This window comes from Bos mutus, chromosome 1, assembly GCF_027580195.1.
Source record: "Bos mutus isolate GX-2022 chromosome 1, NWIPB_WYAK_1.1, whole genome shotgun sequence".
Classification (NCBI taxonomy): Eukaryota; Metazoa; Chordata; class Mammalia; order Artiodactyla; family Bovidae; genus Bos; species Bos mutus.
The window spans coordinates 72,953,451-72,976,851 of NC_091617.1; the positions used below are offsets into that span (position 1 = coordinate 72,953,451).

Genomic DNA, 23,401 nt, shown 5'->3' on the forward strand with positions numbered 1-23,401 from the left:
TTACATGGATATTTAATAAAAGGAAATTTTAAATCAAATGCTTATTTTAAAAAGTAATCTTATTCATCAACAAAAACAGCTCAGGAAAAGTTTATATAAATGAAAACCTTAAAAAGAAATCATCTTCTTATTGCCGTTCTAGTCATTTCTTATGACTGGCTTGTTAGAAAAATAGATCAACACATACATTTACTAGGTCCTTGACAGGTTGTTTTGTACTCAAGCACAGGGACTTGGATGCTTGAGAAATAAGGCACTGAAATCCTCACAATAATGTTTTCAGAAGTCAGACGCGTTATAATGTACAGCTACTGAAAAAATTTATTGGTCATAGTTTATCTTTTAAGCAAACACTTATCCATTTTCATTCCATAAGTAGGAAAGTGTTTAATATATGCAAAGAACAATTGCATTTTCAGAGCTTTAAGTGGAGCCAGATGCTTGCTTTTTAAATTTAGTTCCACTGCAAGATCTTCTAACCCATAATAAAGCGAATGCATCAGAGGCAGTGAAGTTGAGTAAAGCAAACAAAATTGATTTGAAAATAAAACAAAAGTAGGATAAAATCCACAGGTATTAGGGAAACTACTTCTAATTATTAGTAATGCTAATAGTTCTAAGATAAGATATTTAAAATAAAGAACTTTATTCTACGACAAGCTTTAAAGTAATCACAATTCTAAATATAAAACACAATAATCAATTGCAATTAAAATGATGTCATTTATGACAAATCTATATAACTGCTTTGACTCCTTAGTGAGATACCAAAGTTGCCATTCTCAATCTTAAAATAATTATCTAATTTCTGTACTCAAAATTTTTAAACATGATTTTATTCCATAGGAGACAAAAATCAAGTTAAAACTCAGGTAAATCTTTATTCATCCTGATTTCACTGGCTGCTTAAGCAGCCAAGACCTCATGGTAGCAAATACACATGAAAATATTCTAAATGATTTGCTTATTGAAGTGGACATTAATAACTCTTATCCATGCAATAAAATGTTATTTTGAGATTTTAATTCCTGTTTCCAAATGCTTTCTCAAAATTCCCCTCAAACTTCTTTTAAATAAAAATGACAATACTTGCTAGAAATGATAGGTACATAATCCACAATTGCTTTTTCCTAAAAAGCCTATGTCTAAAAATTTCAAATTTTATTTTGCAAATGAGAAAAATGCAACATAAAACAAACTTTGTATTACTGCTTCTCACTCCAGTACAGCAAGCAGCAACTTGTGGATAGAAGCATTTTTCATGTGACTATGTGTTTGTGTAAAATGGACAAGAATTATTAATCATCTCCTAAAATGTGACAAAACAAGCATGTTGAGGAGCCCACAACCCAAAGAACAAAATCCTGAAGGCCAATGAAGAAATTAATTCCATATTTTGATCATATGGCATGACATCACACTGTAATAATGTGATCACAAAAATTGTTATGCAGATTATAATCCCAATTCATCTGGAAAGTTACTCTGATTTACTGTTCCATTAAATATTCATCCAACTGAAGTTAAAGTAGTATGAAATATATAAACAGCATTAGTATAGGATGTGAATACTTAATGATATCATGCAATATAATCTAAGTTACAGTAGAAAATCCAACATATCTCTACAACTGGGGCAATAATTAAGAAAGCAATATAATTACACAAAACAGAATGTTTATACAAGCCAAGGACTATAAAGGACTAACCTTGACAATTTGGTAAAATAAAAAAGATATATAAAGAATTAAAATGATATAAGGTTATTAAAATATTACAAACACAATTTTTATGCTAATATTAGTATTTAGTAACAACTTTTTAGGAGTATTTAAATTTATCATGTGCCCTTCTGGTGTGACTGTTAGGAATAACTCATGCATAGTTTCAACAATACACTTCCTATCTGCTTAACATTAAATTAAAAGGTTAATACTATATTATATAAAAGACAAGTTGATGATGAGTCAAGAATTAGATCTAAGATTTTACAGGAAACAAGATTAAAACCTTTAGGTTCACAAAATAAATCTTAAAGATTAGTGATAAGATACTTTGACATATTTTGAGAGAATAATACATGCTATTGTTAGTCTATCACTTATTTGAAGTCTTAACTAGCAACCTGGGATATATTTTATTTTGATGCACTTTACTAGTAAAATTCAGCTACTTACAGTAAGTCCTTGTCCTATTGTTTAATATATTTAGTTTTTATTATGAAATTAGTTCAAAACTCACCCTGACAGAAATGGGTATCAATAGTCTTGAAACCAGAGCTTTCCTACAATTCCAGGGCTGTAAAACTGATGGAGAAAGAGCGGAACCCTCTGCAGAAACAAGCTAAAGCTGAAAAAGAAAAACCTTTACTAGCTCCTAACAAAACCAAGCCTGATTTTTAAATTTTAAGCATTTCTTCCTACTAAGCAATTGTAGCCATTCTGAAATATGGAGTATAAGACTCACAAAAGTTTCTATGTATGCGTACATACATTCATAGGAGGCAAATCTACCAATGGCAGTTTTAATCTACTATCTCTGCATGAGCTGCTCTGCTTGGATGATACAGGGAAAATCTACTAGCTGCTACCAATAAGATATAAATAGGGACTTCCCTGGAGGTCCAGCAGTTATGATCCTTGGAGAGGGTGCGGGTTTGATCCCTGGTCAGGGAGCTAAGATCTCACATGCTGTACAGTATTACAAAAAAAAAAAAAGCATTAAAAAAAAAAAGAAGGCCTACTAATATTTACAATATGTAGTAGGAAAGAAGCATCAAAAAATGACAAAAAGTAGCTGCGGTTTTGTACCTCAAGTAAACCTCAAATGCCTGGAAAGATAGAAGTCTCATCAAATTAGCACTTTGGTCATTATGACAATGTAAGGCTGAAGTCACCAGTGTAACTATAAGGGGAAAGGAGGGAAGATACAGTAAGGAAATCATCTTTAAGGACAGTGAAAGAATGATACTATTATAGAGGTGCACAAATTGTTTTTCGTCTCATTAACTTTCACACAAGGTAAGTGGGCAGGAACAAGCCCTGTTTTGTGCCCTTCTAAGTACATCTTAATAAACAAAACAGACAGAGGTACAGCCCTGTCAGTAGCTCTTTCACAAACATGGAGAGTGAGGAATAAAAGGGTTATATATGGATAATCCAATGACTATTAGGAAGAGGAAGGATAACTCTAGGTCTGAAAAAAGGCCCCAAATGAACACTAACCCTTGGCAGTGTAGAAAATAACAGTATTCACTATTGCTTTCATTTAAATTGTCAGATTCAATAGGATATTTATAATCTTAAACTGTATCTTAGAATCTTAAAATAGCAGATCTATGGGGCTCACTGTAAATTATTTTACCATTAAGAAAAAAACAAGATCTACTGGTCTTGAAAACAAGAGCTATATTCATATTTCTAACTAACACACCAAAACATAACAGTTTCTTTCCCTCTTTTTTGTAATGAAGTTAAGGACAGAAGCTTAGCCTGAGCATCCAACTTGTTAGTATATTTAAGTGGTACTCTGAACAGCATGAGGAACAGAGAATGCTAAAGCACCATTTACACTAAGTCCTCCTGTGATTTAACACAAGTAGGAAAATAATTTGTTTTCTATTTCCACCTATATTATTCATTTACTGAAAGCTAAATGACATATAGCAGTTGATTTCACAGCCATGGAATTGAGAAAAGCCAGGAAGCGACTCTGAAAAAATAAACTATGATTAGTACTGTACTAACCACCACCGAACGACAGGGTTAGCCAGCAGGATCATTTCACTAATTATCTGTAGTATTGGTTGATTTCAATATCAGAATGTACAGGAAACTAATTATATGACTGGATCATTTTTCTTAAGATTTGTACCTAACTGTAAAACTTTTCTAATATATGTAACTAGCTGATGTCAAGATTTTACAATAAAATTTTAAAAATCATTTTAAACACTTCATTTGACTCTAGTCTCTTTAGGACATTAAACTGTGGATCTACATTATAGGATCATCTAAAGCCAAAAGCATTACTTTTAAGGATTTCTTGGTGATAAGCAAATATTTGTACAGTGTTACACTGAGTTTTATTAGAATCTGTCCTTTAGTGACTAGAATTATATCAAATTTCCAATGTTCAATTTTTCAGTGGACAAGGTGAAAATCTGTGCTGACTTTGTTAATAAATGTCAAAAGTCTTATTACAAGTTAATAAAAGTATTTAAGAATAACTGTCCGAAAGTTAAGTCAAAATAGTTTTCTTTTGTAGGAAAAAGAATTCTCTGCTGAATCATTTTAACTAAAACAAAACCCTTTCATTCTTTAATTTAACATGGTCATTCACAGGAACCCTTTTCATTTTAGAAGTGAAAACTTAAGAGAATAGACAAGTTGGCCACAGATTTAGGGTAACTCAATAACTGGGCCAAGTAAACCACAATTCACAATTATCTAAGTACAAGTCCATGAACCCTCACAGATAATCTAGTTTTCAGAAAATAAACTACTATGTTTAATATTTTGGGTTTGTTTGCATACTCCAGAAAGTTGCATATCTGTATTATCTTTCATATTTTTATCTTGTCAAAACTAATTTCTCATAATTCTAGTCCATGAATGGATTAAGGTGACATGATATTGGCAGAAATGGCTGATTAGTGTAAACAAATCAGTAGCCCCCTTAAACCATCCATCACCTTGCGCTTCTGTTGGGCATAGCTCGTGCTATACTGGCCAGCAGCTCTGCGTGCTTCCTCTTCATGCTCTTGAATTTGCTGTTGTAAGAGAATGAGCTCACCAAGCAGACCCTGCCATGAGTTTACAGCCAGGAGAAGAGGAAAATTGGGGAGGAGAACAATGTTAAACCAAAGGGTACAAAAAAGGAACAGATGTAAGTTAGAGAGGAATGGATAGCTTGTAACAAAAATGGAAACTCAGTTATGTACCTTTAGAGCCACTATATAACTGGGCTCTGTACCACATTTCCACTTTTCCCCTCAGTAAAATTATGTCTCAAATATAAAACACCATAGTCTAAAAAGTGAAAAGGAAAATGCAGTAAGTGACTGTTTGGTGAATAAAATGAGCCAGATATAATACCAACATACAGTAAAACCTAGACTAACTGGAATGCTCAAGGAAGGTGGCACTACAGTTAACTAAATGAGTACCAGGAACACTGAGAAAACAGATACTGTGACCCGTATTTTTGAACTGCCAATATGAACCAGTGTTATGTTCCCGACTTGATACATAGGGGGCAAAAAAAACCCAAACTGATTTTTCAAGCGTTGATATGCGGTCCTGAATCTAATTCTCAACTGTTAAAGTTTCTTAAGACTAAATGGAGAATATATAATAGCTTAATTACGTATTAAATCATTATTTTTAAGTAAGTATTTTTCCTTGATATCTAATGTCTTCAAGTAAAGATCCCTTAAGGAACTTCCCTGGTGGTCTAGTGGTTAAGACTCTGCCTGCTTCTATTGCAGGGGGCGTGGGTTCAATCCCTGGTCCAGGAACTAAGATTTCTGCAAGCCATGTGGCATGGCCAAAAAGTAAATAAATCAATAAATATCCCTGAAAACTTAGTTTTGAGCATCAAGTTAATCAAGGTTTTACATTAATTCAAAATTTTACATGCCTAAACACATAATCTTATTTGATTAAAATTTAAGAGTTTTTTTAATTAAAAAATGTTTGAGGTATTGTTTTAGTTTTATACAACAACAAATTAAGAAGTGTGACTGAATTTTCACTTTTTATGAGCTGTTCTAACATTAAGTAAAAACAGCCTCTGAGAATATAACCAAGGGTACATTAATTACTAAAGCACAAGTTCCATTAAAGAACATAATTAAAATATGGAGATAATACAGTTGCTGCAAAAACAAAAAAGAAAAAAAACTCAGTTTGGACCTATGTACAAAGTAATCACTATTTCTATGCTAAAATCTCATTCCATTTATAATAATGAAATGTTCATCTAATGCAGTGCATTCACTTGTGGAATGAAACTAAAATACATGTCATTTTCTATACAGTGTTTTTAATTGCTGGTCTATTAGATAATCAACCTCAAGAAATGTAGGAGAAGTAACAACTGGGAATTGACAATGCTATGAACCTTGTATTTTCTCAATTAGAAACCCTTAAAAGGTAAAGTTGCAATGAAGTCACCCTTTAATCTTCATAAGAATAGTTTACCTGGGAGAACAATGGGCTCAATTTTTACCAAGTCATAAAAATTAAAAGTTAGGAAAATTAACACTCATTAAAATAATCTAAGTTAGGAGTTTCAAACAGCCTCAGAGCTTTATAAACAACTGCCAAAAATATTTTATTTTCTTTAATATAATCATAAAGCTTCTTAAAATGAAATACTAATTAATGTTACATTTACATTTTAATTAGCAGACTCACCCGGAAGCTTAATAAGTTAGTTTATATAATCCAAACATTTATATAAATAAAAAAGTTTAGCAGAAAAGAAATAAATACAAAAAGAAAAGCTGTATTATAGTACAGCACTTTAAGGGAAATATTAAACAATTAGGGGAATTTTTACCTTGATTCTTAGGTTTAATACATTAAGATGTACCAATATAATGAAACTGGTTGACTTACTATAAATCAAAGGATGAAACTAGTTGATATTTCTGCATGACAAGTAAGAGAACGTCAAAGTGGCAAGTAACATAACTGAAATTTCGACATCTGTTTCCAAATTCAATAGTATAAAATATACTTATAAAAAACTGCAGTTCTCTTTTAGATATATTCTTTTTTTTTTTGATATATTCTTTAAATAAATATTTTTATGGTCATTGATAAATCTAAAAGAAATGCAACGTCAACTCACTAGCCTCATCATTTGCATAACTTTTTATGTCCTTTTCTTTCATTTCATGTATCCCTGCCTTTCATCAGGCAGAAAGAAATTACCCAGCTCATTTTTATTCAGTCATTTATCATAATAGCTTCTACTCATCTAAGTGTTTAGATTTCTCAAAATAGTTGTCTTTTAAAGAAGGCATCCCATGTTGGCTTACACATTAATGTGCCTGTGCTTTAATGAACATAATCCCCATTATTATAGTTTATAAAATGCCAAAGCAGTATGAAAGTATTCCACACTTCTAAACTGTGCTGGTCTCTCACGCACAGGTTTCTTATTTACTGATAACTTAAACACCCCTCTCTAATCCATTGCTTACATGTATATACAAACTGTACGGTAAATACTCTAACAGCTATTTAAGTATAAGAAAAACATCCTCCTCCTAGTGACACCTCACTTTCCTTCCAAGTCTGTTACTGAAGCACTGTTATGTGAAGGTAGTTGAAATTAACTGTTACCTCCTGGAAAAAGTAGGAAGAAAACAAGAATTAGACACAGAAAAAAACTACTTACACTATACTATACAACTATAAATGGTTACTTTTATTTTAGGCATCACATCTCACTTATCTAAGCACTGCTAGGCTAGCTTTTAAAGCCAAGGCCATGTTGAATAAGGAGGAAGAAAAATGTGTGTGCCTCCTGTGTAAGATACATCCTTATATGAACAAAACATTTAATAAATATTTTCCCAAGGTCAGACATTTTAATCTCAAGAAACAGCACATAATTTTTAAATGATATATATTAAAAATGCAGTAATTGTGGTCTATAAAAATAGTTATTGTAAACAACCACATGTGATACACTCTCAAAACATCTCTTGGTTACTATCAGTTTGACACTGCTGCTCTCATGGTCCCATTTTGTATGTACAATGTTTTCGGGTTTTTAAAAAAGTATAGTGTCAGACCAAGAAAATCAACTCCAAAAACCAAGACACAAACTGAAAGTGCTAAAAGACCTCTAAATGTTGATGGTTATTTTTTAAAACCTTGAAATTGTGACTCATTTTTATGTGAATACATTTAAAATACTGCATTTTGGTAATTCCCTGGCTGTCCAGTAGTTAGGACTTGGAGCTGTCACTGCTAAGGCCTAGGTTTGATCCTTGATGGTCAGAGAGCTAAGATCCTGTAAGCCACAAGGCATGGCCAAAAAAATAAAAATACTTATCTTTAACAGTATTCTAAATATTAATAGCAGAGCAGGGTCTATACCTTGTTTGTTTTTATACCTAGCACATAGAATAAGGTCTTGACACTTCAGGTGTGTTATGGCCAGCACATAGGTTAGGGCTTGGCACATGTTTGTTGCAAAAATACACAAAGTTTATAGCATAAAATCCAAATTGGGTTTCCTAAAAATTGCTTACTCTCTAAATAAGCTAAACATCAACCCTACAATCCATTTTTCCCACTTATCACAATTCCCAGAACACACTCAACAGGAAATAAGAAAAGAAGAAGAAATTAATCAAATAACATTAATATGCTGTTAACTTATGCAACAATTCAAAGTATAAGATAATAATATCATCATATAAATATTTATTGAGTTTTATTATGTGCCAGATCTTGTGCTGAAGGGCTTTACGAAATGCCCACACTAACCATTATCAGGTAGCATGCCCCCTATTACTGAAGAGGAAACCAAAAACTTGGAGAAACTAAGGAACTTATCCAAGGTCATACACCTCAGAAAACTGGAAGGGCAGGGTCTGAACACAGGCAGTGTGACCCCAACGCCTGCACCAGATAGCATCCTGTGAGCTCTACAGTCTCACTGGTTTCAGTGTCTTTGACCCTTCAGGTTCAATCCACACATAAATAAGGAAAATGGTAAAACTACAACACTTCAGAGGACACATGTAAATTACTCTTTAGAGAAGGAGCTAGCAAACTATAGTGGGCTGGCTGAGCCCATAGGGCTTGCAAACCTAAAATATTTCCAACCTGGACCTCTAAGAAAAAGCTTGCCAAATTCTGTTTTATTAGTTTGGGGTCCAGAAAACAACTTTGTGAAAGTAAAAACTTCTTTTCCGTTCCACTTAAAAAATATTTCTAGGCACTAATCTACTTTTCAAAGTTTGAATAATTCTGCTATTAGCTATAAAGATCTATTTTCCTATTTTTCTCCCTCCTGCTGCTGCTAAGTTGCTTCAGTTGTGCCCAACTCTGTGCGGGTCCGGCAGCCCACCAGGCTCCCCCGTCCCTGGGATCCTCCAGGCAAGAACACTGGAGTGGGTTGCCATTTCCTTCTCCAGAGCATGAAAGTGAAAAATGAAAGTGAAGTCTCTCAGTTGTGTCCGACTCTTGGCAACCCCAAGGACTGCAGCCCACCAGGCTCCTCCGCCCATGGAATTTTTCAGGCGAGAGTACTGGAGTGGGGCGCCATTGCCTTCTCCTTTCTCCCTCCTAGTAATATATAATTCTTCTCAAGATATTCAGAGCCAATCACAATATGTTTAATATTGGATATCAGAAGAAAATAAGTCTTTCAACTTGAATTATTTAACTTGCCCCAATCAGAAATACCATGTCCTATTTCACTATTTGGACAATTTCTACAAATGATAATTTTAGAAGATGGACAAATCAGTCTATTACCAATAGTTTTTATCAAAATTACTATTTCTACCAAATCCCCTTTGTTCTAAATTATTACACCTAAAGACAGTGTTATGTACACAGTATATATTTAATGTAAAAAAAACATAAAAATGCAATATGCTTATTATTAAGGAATAAAATAAGTGTCTAATCATGTACAGTTGCTAGCCGTTAGCTGCTCAGAAAACTTAAGCTTCCTGAATCTGTTGCTTCTTGATGGTGCTGGTTCTGAGAATTTCATTTTGCAAGTTTACATCATTTGTTGCATGAGGATTTCCAGAAATGTAAATCCCACTTAAGCAATACTGATTTGTTACAATTCAGAAATCCAAGTACATGTGCTCCTTCACATTCTTACTCTCCTCAATAGTTGTTCAAATATTGAAGGTCAAGAGAAATTCACAGGTAATCAGAGCAAAAACACACATTACATAAAAATCTGGGCCCACTTTTGTTAGCATTAGCCAAATTTACTTACTTTAAATTAGCCTTTTACCGAGTTAAATCAATTGACAGATTTTTTTTTTAAGAGTTCAGCAATATCCTACATGCTTTGAGAACAGAGATTTTGCGACAGAAACAGCCCCTTAAATACTAAGAATGGAACCCAAAGTAAATAGTGTTTCATCTGTCTAACGCCTTAAATGTTAAGAGTATAATTATTGGGACTAAAATGGTTATACAAGGCTTCATGAAGCTGGACTTTGAGGACGAGGGAAAATTAGGCACAGAAAAGGGAATAGAGAAGTGGGGGGGTACAAAATAAGTAAAGCCACACAAATAAGAATTACAGTAACATGTGGGAAGGAAGAACATTACTATTTAATGATTATTTTTAAAATGGTAACAACACTTTATGATTTGGACTTCAAATATTTTCTATAAATTATAAATGTACTTATAACCCTCAGAATAATATTCCCTACTTCTGTGAGATGTTTATGACCAATCAGAAACATGATAGAATAAAAGCACAGATAATGTCTCATTTAACAAATTTTCACTAGAATACAACAATGTTACTGAATCTAAAAAGAGGAGATACACTATGTGGTCCCGTTACTATGCATATTATGACTGAATACAGAAATCTGGGGATTTACAAACCAGGCGAGTCCGTTAACACTAAAGAAGGCTTGCCACTCCAATTCTGAATTTGCCTTCAGATATCCAGGTCTCAAAAACATTATTAAGTTCACACTAAGGGCTCTTTCCAGTATTTTTCTATAGTGGACACAAGTTTAAAATATTCTGATTAAAAGCATTTACTAAAATGTAGTTTCAGTACTTTTCCATTTTTTATTTATCAAAAATACATAAAGAACTTTTGATTGACATAACTACTGCCCACAAACTGAATAGATATAAACCCAGGCAAAGTCAAAGAAATTTGATTGATGTTTAGTTAGCCTGTGCAGCATTATGTGGAAATATACGCTTTTTGACTTTCTGAAGACCTCAATTACAATTTTTCAGAACACCTAAAGTCTAACAACTCCAGACTGGGAACCACAGGTAATCTATTTTGTTTTCATTCTGTTGACTCAAGTCAATCAACCTCTGTGTTCCTGCAACTCCCTGTCACTTTCACTTAAGCTGACTTACAAAGGCTCCTAACTATCCTTCTACTCACCAGTATTTTTCCAGATGTGTTCTCTTATTAAAAAGAACAAGTTTTTCTTTTTAGTTCTATTCATAGAAATGTTTTTTTATTACATTAAAAAAAATCCAATTCACATTTACATTTCTAAGATAAGTCTAGCTAGAAACTTTGGTATAAACCAGTCGATCATTATGCTAAGTCATGACTTCGCTTTTAAATCTTGGGGCTCTCAGACACTAGACTAAACCAATCAAAAAGGCACCACCTGAACTCTGGCTACCATCCTGCTGCTGCTAAGTCGCTTCAGTCCTGTCCGACTCTGTGCAACCCCATAGACGGCAGCCCAACAGGCTCCCCCGTCCCTGGGATTCTCCAGGCAAGAACACTGGAGTGGGTTGCCTGGCTTCCATCCTATCACCTCTGATTATTGCCCAAATTTTCAAATTTGATATTTTAGAGTAATTTCAAAGAGGTTTCTGCTAAGGTCTCCCTGTCCATGCTTACATTCAACCATCCATTTACAGACAAGTTTCTTACAATCCATGTATCTGCATCTTGTCTGAATAGTTCATTATTTTCAAACATCACAGGTACACAGTTAAGCCTTGAAAAAATGCTGCATATTAATAAAATTCAAAACCACCAGTTGATGCTGACAATACTTTCTCTATATAGTAAATATTTATACTACATTTAATACTATCTGATTTAACCTATGAAAATGGATTAACTAGAACTCGATGTAGTATTTATAACAAATAGTGGGAAACAACTGATGAGTTTTTAATGGAAAGATAATCACCATAAACTATGGAAAAGTTTAAAAGAAATAGTCTACAGCAGTATTTATCTTCAAGCAAAGTGAATTATAAAATAAAGCAATAAATTTGCTCTCATGTCTACTGTATAAAATAAAATCTGTAAATATAAATTTTCAGAGATTAGTTCTCTTGTTTCTTCTATACTGCGGAGCTCCTGACCATTTATCAATTACTACTACTCATTTATCACTTTAGCAGGATTATAAGGGAATTATCTGTCAGGTCCAAAACAGGCAGGATTCTCATGAACCAAAACAATCATAGGCCATGTCAGAAAAGAACAGAGATGCAGGCCTCACCTAACTGATTTAGGCAACAAGAAATCTTGTCACTTGAAAATCATACTACCACCTCTGTTAACAGAGGTTCCTTCTCCCCAGATACATTCATTTCTCTGCACATTAAATCTACCTGCATCAAGGGTCAAGCCTTTGGCTCAAAAAAAAGTCGATCATCAAAGGCTAATTTCTATTCAGATTTTTCTTCCCAGTAGCATGCATAGTCAAGGGTGTCCCTGGTCAAAATAACACCAAGGATAAAGGAAAAGGAAATGGAAAAGGATATAAAAAATGATCAAGTTAAAAAAATACACACACACATATATAAACACATCTTGAAAAATGTTTTCTCCAAAAGATCAAGTTAAAAGACAAAAAAAAAAATCTTTTGAAATATAATTGACACGTGGAATATCATGTAAAAAGTTCAAAGCTGAAGGATAGGAAACCAGATGGAAATCTACACAAAGGAATTATTTTCTTCCTGCTTCCCCCAAAAGCCGTGAAATTATTTACCTCAATGCATTAAAACCACAATAACCTTCATTATTTAATTGTTAAATGTTTGCACTTAATGTTTTAAATGTTCATAGAGTATTTTCCAGATATCTATTTATCTAGGTATTATTTTGAAAAAAGCTTTCAAGGAATCACTTATATTACAATTTTGAAAAGATAAAAAAAGTGAAGATTAAGACAATATCAGGCTAACATGAATATAAATACATAACAATGCATGTTATTCTATATCAGCAAATCTCCTAAAACTTTATATGGATTTTAAAGCATGTATGGAAATTAGCATATCCTAAATAACTCCATACATTAATTTTGTTGACTACCAATGTAATAGAAATCTATATCCCCCAGTAACAAACCTGTTATTTCCTTAAGATTTCCCTTAAGTATATATCATGAAACATTGGTATCTAGAAGATATTTCATGGAAAAAAGGGTTTTGTTGGTAAATATATTTAGAAAACTCTGCATATTTTGACGAATCTCTTATAGCTTCACAATGCACATGCATATATCAAAGTCTGAGAAATCCCAGAGAAAAGAAGCCTGCTTGTTTTATTTATACGTTTCCCGTCACACATATTTAACAACAAAACCCTTTGTTGCAGAAACCCTGGAAACTAATATTTCTCAAATATATTTGAGGGAAACTGGATTATCCAATTATATTTCCAGAACTGTTGCATAAATGCCTTGCATTTTGTACCAAGAATAATAACAATACCTCCACTGAATAATTTTATGGTTGCTTCTCATATGTTACCATTTTAAAATCTTCCAGGGTAGGTAAAAACTTAAAAAAAATCTTTCAAGACTACCTATGTGAAGAGTGCTCCTTTATACTTACCTTTCTATAACGCTTGTCACTTTCAGATCCGGGATCTGTCGCTCTAAAGGCCGTTTCTCCAGGTGAACCTTAAAGATAAATATTCAGTCTTATAAATTCTCCAGTGAAGCCAAAAGTCTAAATTAAATTCCATATTATATTTAGTCAGTTGAAAGGTAAGTGGATTTTTAGAGCAAAAATCATTTTAAGAAACAAAGTGGTAACCTAAGAAAAAAATTTTTCAAAACCATTATAGGACCTGTTTAACTGATTTTTAAAAATGTCACTGAAAAGTACAATTAAAAAATAAGAATCTTTGATAAGATTATTTTACATGAGAGTACTTACAGTTTGGCCATACACTACTGCCATAAGAGACCACATACAGTAAAAAAAAGTAAAAATGTCAACTGTGACCAGACAGATGAGACAAACTAAAGTGACTTCATTTCAATTATAAGAAACAACCAGATCTGGTTCAAGAAAATAGTTTGATTAAGCAAACTTTCTTTTTAACAGTTTTAACCTTATAATATAGATACATACTTAGGAATTTTAGTTTTATCACAAAATAATTATTTTATTATTTCCACCTAAATTTAGGATAATGAATTTGCCCAATATAATTCTGACATTTTAAAATTCAGCACAAGCAGCATTATAAATTTGGTCTGCAATTTTATTTGCAACTAGTTTATTAGAAGCATTTAAAAGACATGTTAAGATCAGCAAAAATATCTGTTTACACACCTAACAAGAGAAGTAGGTCAGAAGCTTCTATGACTTCACTAACCAATTTGTGACCTGTGAAAAATCAGCAAAAGGGGAAATAGAAATGTAAAATTTAACAGAAATGAGCAAACAAAGATGTCTGAGACCTCAGATTTATATTATGGTAGGGCAGAATTGGGCAAATACACCAGGATTGACCTTAGCAAATTCTACTCATAATGGTCCATTATAATTAAATGTTTTAAAATCGGCTCTAATCAATTACGAAAAGCAAACACACAGGAAGTCTCATCTGCTTGTCAAGAACAAGTGACTTACTTTCCCCTCACTGACTAAATCCAAGATGTTTAAGTTCTTGAAAACCTTCATTTTGCTGGGCCAAACAAAAATTAAAACCACGGGAACTTCCCTGGTGGTCCAGTGATAAGACTTTGTTTCCACTGCAGGGGGCGTGGGTTCAATCCCTGGTCAGGGAACTAAGATCCCACATGCTGTGCAATGTGGCCAAAAAATAAAAATAAATAAATTAAAAAAAATTAAAACTATGGAGCAACAAAATTTTGTTTTATCTTTCTAATAAAAAAACCTGGCTTTTATTTGTACTAAACATTTTCATTTAAAAGATGGAAAATATGAATGTATCTTAAGTATCTTTCCTCTGTGTTTCCTGATATTTTAAATGAGATCGAACACAGGTCTTTCCTTACCTGTGGTGAAAAAGTCCTTTAGTAAGCTGAGGCTTTCAGCAATCTTGTCAAAGTCAGGTGCCAATTTTGCAAGGTCCTCTGAATTAGGAAGGGCTTTTCTAATTTTCTCTGAAGAAAAGAAAAGGATAGTCTCCAAATTAAAATGTGACTACTGAACCATTTATACAATTTAAATAATCATATACAAACTTAAATAGTTTTCCATTTTTCTCTCTATTCCAACTATAACTGCTACATGTATCTGAAACAATGTGTTATTCTGATGACATTCTATAAGCCATGAAAAATTTTTAAAAAGACTCAGACATATGGCTTAGATATTTTTGATTCATAAGTTAAATGCCTTGAGACAGAAACAAGGTATAAATGTTAACACTGGATTGGAATCAGAAGTACTTTAAAAATCTTTTGTAGCACCTGGCCCAAATTCTAAAAAAGTAATGTCAGTTTAAACTCAAGAACAGAATTTCATTACTTCTCTTTCTCCTTTTATGTTACCATTTCGAAAAACCTGTGTATGAACCCAAGACAAGCCTTTATTTTTGCTAGCCTTATTTATAAAGTGACCAAGTATTTATTTTTGTTTACAAATACTCAACAATTCTGTCCAAGTTTGGTACAGCTTTACAGTGTCTTCTGATTCAAGAAGGGCTTTTCTAACTTTCTCTGGAGAAGATAAAACACAAAGTTTCTCAAAATAAAAATATGTATTAGGTCTTATTCTAAATGCAATAAAAGCATTAACTTGTTCCATCTTCGTGGAAATGCTACAAAACAGTTCTCATCAGCCCCATTTTACGGATAAGGAATGGAACACAGAGATGTAACAGGACCTGTGCACCCAGCAAAGTGAGGCAGTCAGGTTTAAGCCTAGGTAGCGTAGCTTCAGAACCGAGGCTCATAGCCATTACTGTGTGCTGAATTTATCAAGTTAAAAAGCTCTCCTCATATATGTTAGAAAAATAATTTGAAGGCGCGCTTTTCCTGTATATATCTTTATCAGTGCAACAATCTTTAATAAAGTGTTGTGAATAGTGCATGCAGAGATTAAATCCATCCCTGCAAACACCTAAGCTAAAGTCTAAAAAAAGTCTACACAAAGTCTATAAAGAGAGACCTGAGGAAAATAATTTCATCAGACAATTTTTTTTTTCCCCTAAAGATCACCATGACTTACTGGCAATCACAACTATCAAATATACCTGTTTCTCATCTACTACTAGAAAAAGGGAACAACGGCAGACTAACAGGAGAAATTACTCTGGCCACTAGCAGGCTTTTAAGGAACTTGGTAATAAAAAGTAGAGGTAACCAAGGTACTCAAGGAGAGTTAGTTAGGTGAAGCTGTTCTGAGTAACATACAACACTGAAAACGATGTTCAAGAAGGCTGCTTGGCAGCGTAGAAAATGCTGACAAATGTGTTAGCTAACAAAAGACAAGATAGCAAAGTGTTTGTTCACTATGACTATACCTTTTTTAAAAAGGAAAGTAAAACATTAACCACATACACAAAATAGGTACAATTAAAAGAAACTACGCTGGCAGCTGTATTAAAGTGATGAACCAGTGGATTATTTTTGTTTCTTACCAATTTTTCCTCTGCTAGTCTATCACTTTCATTATGAAAATAAAACTGCTGCAACCTTAGAGTTAAGGAGCTATCTCAATACAACTATTTTTCTTTCCTAAAGAGACAACCAAGAAAAGTATTCTGATGTTGATACAAACCCAAATCGATATACTCATCAATCTCCCACACAATGTCAGGCACAATCCATTTATAATCACTAAGGTCAGGTATCATGTCTTTCCACTGATCAAAAGTCTAAAAGATAAGAAAGTATGCCAGTCAAATGATCTGAATGCCATATAAAATATAAAGAAAAACTAGCTAAATTTATTTTGTTAAAACTTGCTAAGCTGCTAAGAGTAATGTATTATGTTCACAATTTTGAGAAACAAAGTGGCCTTTGCTCTTCTAAAAATTAACAGACAAGTGTATAAAGCATGTAAATGTTTCTCTGCTAAATACAAAAAATGGAAAAATTCAAAATACACTTTTATTTCAAATAGGTTTCATGATTTGACTTTAAACATGATTTGAAGAACAGAGGGAAAACAAACCAGGCATCAGGAGACCCTGCCTGGTCCCACAGTTGCCACGAAGTGGTTGCAGGAGCATGCCACCTAACTTCCCTTCCTGGGCTACTAAATGGCAGAGCTGCAAATCAAACCAAGGTATTCTCACTCCCAGGTCAGTGCTCCTTCCATTAGGCCATTCTCACCTCTTATAATAACTAAGATTCTGAGAGCATTTTCCTATTAGCACCATTAAAACAGTTTAGCACATGACAGAGACACACGATAAATGTTTAAACATCTCATTATATTCTACTGCACTAAAGAAAAATGACATATGCTATGAAACTTTAAAATATTTGCTGGAATAGCTGGAAAAGCAGTAGCAAAGTGAAACTCACCTTTTTGGCTGTATAGCCACCCCCAACAGCAGATCCGAGTATGAGATACCGGAGTTTCAAGAGTCTTGCTGCTAATCTGGCTGGCCAAAAATTCCTGTGGGGCTGGTAGCCATATTTAACTGGAGAAAGTTTCAGTTTACGTAAAGGAAGGCTAGTTAGAGAGGAGAACTGCTGCAATGACATCCTCAATTGAGGTCTCTGAAGCTTTAAGGTAGGATGATGTGTATGATAAATACTTCGTGAAACCAGATGTAGTTTTTGTAGTGGTAAACTTCCTTTTGTTCCAGAGCTGTGTTTCACTAAGGACTGGCAGACCTCACTGAAAGAAAAGTAGGTGTGGGAGAAAGATCAGACAGGGAAACAATGTAAAGAAATGATATTAACAAAACAATATGCAAAAGGGAAAATACACAGGGCACACCTGACCAATTACACCCTGTCTCACGATAGCATACGGGCACTAACCATTTACTGTGTGCCAGACGCTGCTGCAATGGGAGCTAACTCAGCTAATCTTGCTGATAATCCTATGATAAAAGTATAAGGATCATCCCCATTTTATCAACAAGGAAAAGGCAGACAGATATAAATAAGTTACTAAGGTCCCCACTGATGTAAGAAGTAATGGAGGGACTCAAACCTAGACAGAGGGACTCCAGAGCCTGTCCCTCGATTTACTATATGTGGGTAATGATCATGGCCCAAAAAATCCAAACTAAAGGAAAAAAGAGACTTATTTTATTAGCTGTTGACATCTACTTGCTGTCAATAAATTTGAAAACAAAATATCTTTATTTAGTGACATATCCGACCTAGACTTCACCGCTGTGATCATTTTGAAATGGTACAGAAATACCAAATCACTATGCTGTGCAATAGGACCCAATGCAGCATTGTAGGTCAATTATACTTCAAAACCAAACACTCACACTTAGAAAAGAGATCAGATTTGTGGTTATTACAGGCATGGTGGTAGAAGGGGGAAATGGATGAAGGCAGTCAAAAGGCACAAATTTATAGTTCTAAGGTAGAAAGTGAAGAAATAAAGAGCCTCTTGATGAAAGTGAAAGAGAAGAGTGAAAAAATGTTGGCTTAAAGCTCAACATTCAGAAAATTAAGATCATGGCATCTGGTCCCATCACTTAATGGGAAATAGATGGGGAAACAATGGAAACAGTGGCTGACTTTATTTTTCTGGGCTCCAAAATCACTGCAGATGGTGACTGCAGCCATGAAATTAAAAGACGCTTACTCCTTGGAAGGAAAGTTATGACCAACCTAGACAGCATATTAAAAAGCAGAGACATTACTTTGGCAACAAAGGTCCATCTAGTCAAGGCTATGGTTTTTCCAGTGGTCATGTATGGATGTGAGAGTTGGACTGTGAAGAAAGCTGAGTGCCGAAGAACTGATGCTTTTGAACTGTGGTGTTGGAGAAGACTCTTGAGAGTCCCTTGGACTGCAAGGAGATCCAACCAGTCCATCCTAAAGGAGATCAGTCCTGGGTGTTCATTAGAAAGACGGATGCTAAAGCTGAAACTCCAATACTTTGGCCACCTGATGCGAAGAGCTAACTCATTTGAAAAGACCCTGATGCTGGGAAAGATTGAGGGCAGGAGGAGAAGGGGATGACGAAGGATGAGATGGTTGGATGGCATCATCGACTCGATGGACATGGGTTTGCCTGGACTCTGGGAGTTGGTGATGGGTAGGGAGGCCTGGTGTACTGTGGTTCATGGGGTCGCAAAGAGTTGGACACGACTGAGCGACTGAACTGAACTGAAGATAAATACTAAGACTGTAGTGTACAACATGATAAATATAATCAGCACAGCTGATGTGCTATATATGAAAGTTGACAGTAAATCCTAAGAATTGTCATCACAAAAATGTTTTTTCTATTTTGAGTCTATATGAGACTATAGCTGTTCACTAAATTTATTTCATAATCACTTCATGATGTATTTAAGTTAAATCACTATGCTGCTCACCTTAAACTTATACAGTGACGTATGTCAATTATATCTCAATAAAACTGGAAAAAAAGATGTGTTAAAATAGCAAAAAATAATGTTGCCACGAACCCACCTGCATATACAGGAGACATGTGTTCAATCCCTGGTCTGGAAAGATCACACATGTTGGGGGACAACTAAGTCCAGCGCTACAACTACTGAGCCCATGTGCCCTAGGGCCCTGACTCTAGAGTAGACCCCACTCACTGCAGCTACAGGAAGTCCTGTGAGGCAACAAAGACCCAGCACAGACATAAATACAATGACTAACATTTTCTTTAAACAGAAAGAAAATAAACGTGAATTATGGATGCACTTATACAAAAAGGGGCACATAAACTTTTACTTTTAATCACAAAAGTTTCAGTAGCTTACAACATCTATTCTTTGCCTTCTCATGTCTCACAATCCAGAGATGGTTCAGGGATGGAAATTAAGAAAAAATTAACACCTCAGGTACCAGGCTCCCCAGAAACAGAAAGAGAACAAAAAACACCCCAAAGAGAAAAGGATCTAAATGCACATGTTGCTATCTGAGCTCTTCCCTCTTGTTCTTCCTGGTAGAGAATGAAAGTCTCCTACCAACAAACACACACTTGATTATCTTATTCAATACACAGTCATAGTGCTTACTACGGGCCAGGCCCCGCTCTAAAGAATTAAAATATTTCATTTAATTACATGGGACTAGAAATATCTTAAGAAAAAGGAATCGAGGAACACTGAAATTATGTTGTGAAGAAGGACAGTCACGGGAAAGGGGTATGTAACTGACAGGCATTATGGCAGATGTTTGCACAAACGCTACTGTTAACTCTCAGAAAAACCTGGTAAGGATCCTTATTTTTCCAATTTGCTTTTTTAAACTGTGTCTCACCTAAGGTAGAATGACTAGTGACAGTGGAAAAGAATTTGAATATATACTTCTATATTTAGGATGAACTAAAAATCAAATGTGATGCAAAACAAGGCTCCCTGACCTTCACTCCAGAAACCATCTATTCTCATTTATCCATCTTCCTTTAACCTAAGCACTGTTTCCTAGCATGTAATTATTTTTTCAAAATTTTATGCAAATACTTATTGCACCTAAATAAATATTGGTCATTAGTCTTCTTACATGTCTTTGAGTATGTACTTAGATATACATGTCAAAGAATGTTTGTTTAAAGAGTAAGAACCTAAACTCCAGAACATGGGGCATCTGACCTTCCTCATCTCTACTTGGGCAGGCAGCTCAACAGTGCAGTCAACGTAAGATATCTTAAACCATGACTATGGAGTCATTAGTAACTTTAGAAACAATTTAGCTGACAGAATCCAACTGAATCAATAATTATCAGTTGATATCTAGTTTCTAAACTCAATTTTTAAAGCATTCCCTAAATATCTTAATCAATTCAACAAAGTGTGCTATTTTCTGAAAAGTCTTTCCTGTTCTTATTTAAAGAAAACTAAATATATTTCCCCAGTAAATACTGAGAAGTAGAAATAAAAAGGTTGTAAATAACTTAGTTTAGTACCAAAGGCTGTGGATATACTCAGAAATTAAAATTCCATGAGGTCAGAAGTAACTTATCCAAGTATTCTATTTGACTAAAACTACACCTATTGTATGTTTTTCAGTTTTAAATTTAGACTCAAGGTTAATCTATATAAAGCAAATGGATTCCATCGCTTACAAACACTATAAATTACACCACTTAAAACACTCCTAAAAAAATCTTTAGGACAGGTGTTTAGAGACTGAGTTAACTCAGGAAATCAGGTTTTTCCAACTTTGCTTGATACATGTTACTTCTCATCAAATGCCTGTCAACAGTGAGTTAAATCTGAAGGTATTTAAGAACATTAGAACACAACTACGTGTAAAAATTAGAGCCAAATTTAATTTCATTAAAATGCACATAGTAACCCACAGAAATGTAAATACTTCTATCATTTTCGGTTTAGGATTAAGTCAGACCAGGTCAACAATAACACGGTGATTAGAAAAGTGGCGCTACATTCACCACCTCACATCCAAAAAGCAACTCTCCCTCCATGAACACTGAAAAGAAAGCTGTTATTAAGAAAATATCTCTAATCACCATCTCTGATACTGTATGTGTCACTGCTCCAAATCTGACTCCATTCATGTTCTTCAGCGGACTAAGGAAAGAGACAGAGTCCTCTTTATCCGAACAGAACAGCTCAGGTACCTGCAAAGGCAATGTAAACCTAGCGTGGAGGTAGAAGAAAAAGACGCGGAAAAGGTGACACATGGATAGCAAGCACCATAGAGCCCAGAGAGAGAGGGGACAGAAACCAGGGGCGACCAGAAACAGAGATAACAGCGAGGACAGACGGGTGAAGGGGCAGGCACAAAAGGACAACAGAAACAGGCCAAGACTGAAATGGGCCCAGAATTTTCCGAGAGGAATAGGGACAGGGGCCAGTACTGGGGCAAGCATCTCAGGTAAACCCAGTCAGGGCTCTTGCGACTCTGGGACCTCTAAAATATCCCGGAACCATCTAACTGCCCTCCGCCTGGCCTGAGAGTTATCTGCACACTCTGGAGGTAGTGATGGGGCAGCCCCGTTTTCTGGACGCCCCAGAAATAACGGAGCCAGGTCGGAGCCCGGACTTACCAGGCCACGGCAGCCCGGCGTACTCGCCACATTCCGCCGGCAAGGAGGTCACACAGGCGCCGAGGCGGCCAGCGGGGAGCCCGGGTGTCAGCCCCAGTCCAGCTGCTGCTCCGGGAATGACCCAGGAAGAGGCCCGCAGCAACAAGGGCACAGAGCAGCCTCTGCGGCCCTCCCAATGGCGAATGGACTTCCGTAAGAGCCTGCTCAGCACCCGTACTTGGTCCGTCGGCCAAACCTCCACCCCGCTCTTCCAGGAGGGCAGCAAAAACGGTCCGGCGGAGGACTCGCTCATGCACTCAAAGCCTCTGTAGGAACCACTTTATTTCCCCCTCCCCTCTCCCCTCTCCGCCCTCTGTTTCCGGGGTGGAACTGGGAGCTTGTGCCTCCAGGGTGGAACTGGGAACTTGTGCTTCTCAAGTTAAATAAATGAGGAGCGGACGGGTGAAGGTGTAGGGTAGGGAATGAAAGGCGTGAAATACAGGTGATAAATTCTCACTGGGTGGCTACCAATTTAAGAAAATTTAATATTGCTTGAGCATAGAGGAGGCTAGGGAATACGGGATGAGTTAATACAGGGATAGAGCAATAGAATAATGAAAACCCACTGCTGCCTCTTTGCCCTGCTCCTTTGTATGACGTCTTTGTTTAGGAAGAACTTTCATAAGTTTAGAGCAATCTCGGGAGGCTGAGAGGAGTATTGGACAGGTTAAATGCTTTAGAATCTGAAGGAGATCCAAGAGAAGCTCATGAATTAGGCGAGCTGAAGGCTTGATACATGCATGTGCAGTTTATAAAGGCATCAAAAATAATTTTATTCATTCACTCCTTAACTGGCAGTCATCTGGCTTTTAATCTCACTAATTTGTTGATATTGCTGTTGTCAAAAGTCACCAACAATTCCATATTGCCAGTGATTACTGGACTGCTCCACGTTCAGCTCAGAATAATGGATACTCAGCACTCTCCTGGGTTTCAGGACCCACATTAACTTTTTTCTCCAGGACCTGCTACTCCTCAGTCTCCTTTGTTGTTTCCTCCTCCCAGCATTTCAATGAAGGGTTCCAGATCTCAAGAAATCCTGGACCCCATCTCTATCTTCATTATCTCTGCCAGTAGTCTAAGGCAGTTCTATAACTTTAAATATCTTTTTTCCCCTTACAGCTCTTACCATTCTATGTTTTATGTGGAAACAGGCCCATACGAGGGACATGGCCTGTAAAAGGTAGTGAAGTCAACTAGTGGTATAGCCAGAACCAAAATCAAAGGGCTGGGTTTAAAAC

The 23,401-nt window shown here is 35.3% G+C and overlaps 1 protein-coding gene across 4 annotated transcripts in view; it reads right to left on the bottom strand.

Annotated features, from left to right (window-relative positions):
- OPA1 (OPA1 mitochondrial dynamin like GTPase) overlaps positions 1 to 22,321 on the bottom strand; it is an 86,942-nt gene extending 64,621 nt beyond the window's left edge. Inside the window, exons 1-7 of one of the 4 annotated variants that reach the window (XM_005903389.3) lie at positions 22,122 to 22,321; positions 17,477 to 17,795; positions 16,725 to 16,821; positions 14,996 to 15,103; positions 14,307 to 14,360; positions 13,578 to 13,645; positions 4,694 to 4,804 (exon numbers count right to left, since the gene is read on the bottom strand). In XM_005903389.3, coding sequence (XP_005903451.2) covers positions 4,694 to 4,804; positions 13,578 to 13,645; positions 14,307 to 14,360; positions 14,996 to 15,103; positions 16,725 to 16,821; positions 17,477 to 17,795; positions 22,122 to 22,153 — 789 coding nt within the window. In that variant the 5' untranslated portion in view covers positions 22,154 to 22,321. The remainder of the gene's footprint in view (positions 1 to 4,693; positions 4,805 to 13,577; positions 13,646 to 14,306; positions 14,361 to 14,995; positions 15,104 to 16,724; positions 16,822 to 17,476; positions 17,796 to 22,121) is intronic. The other 3 variants (XM_070371605.1, XM_070371612.1, XM_070371616.1) reach the window with 3 other exon arrangements.
- Between the last annotated feature and the right edge of the window lie 1,080 nt (positions 22,322 to 23,401).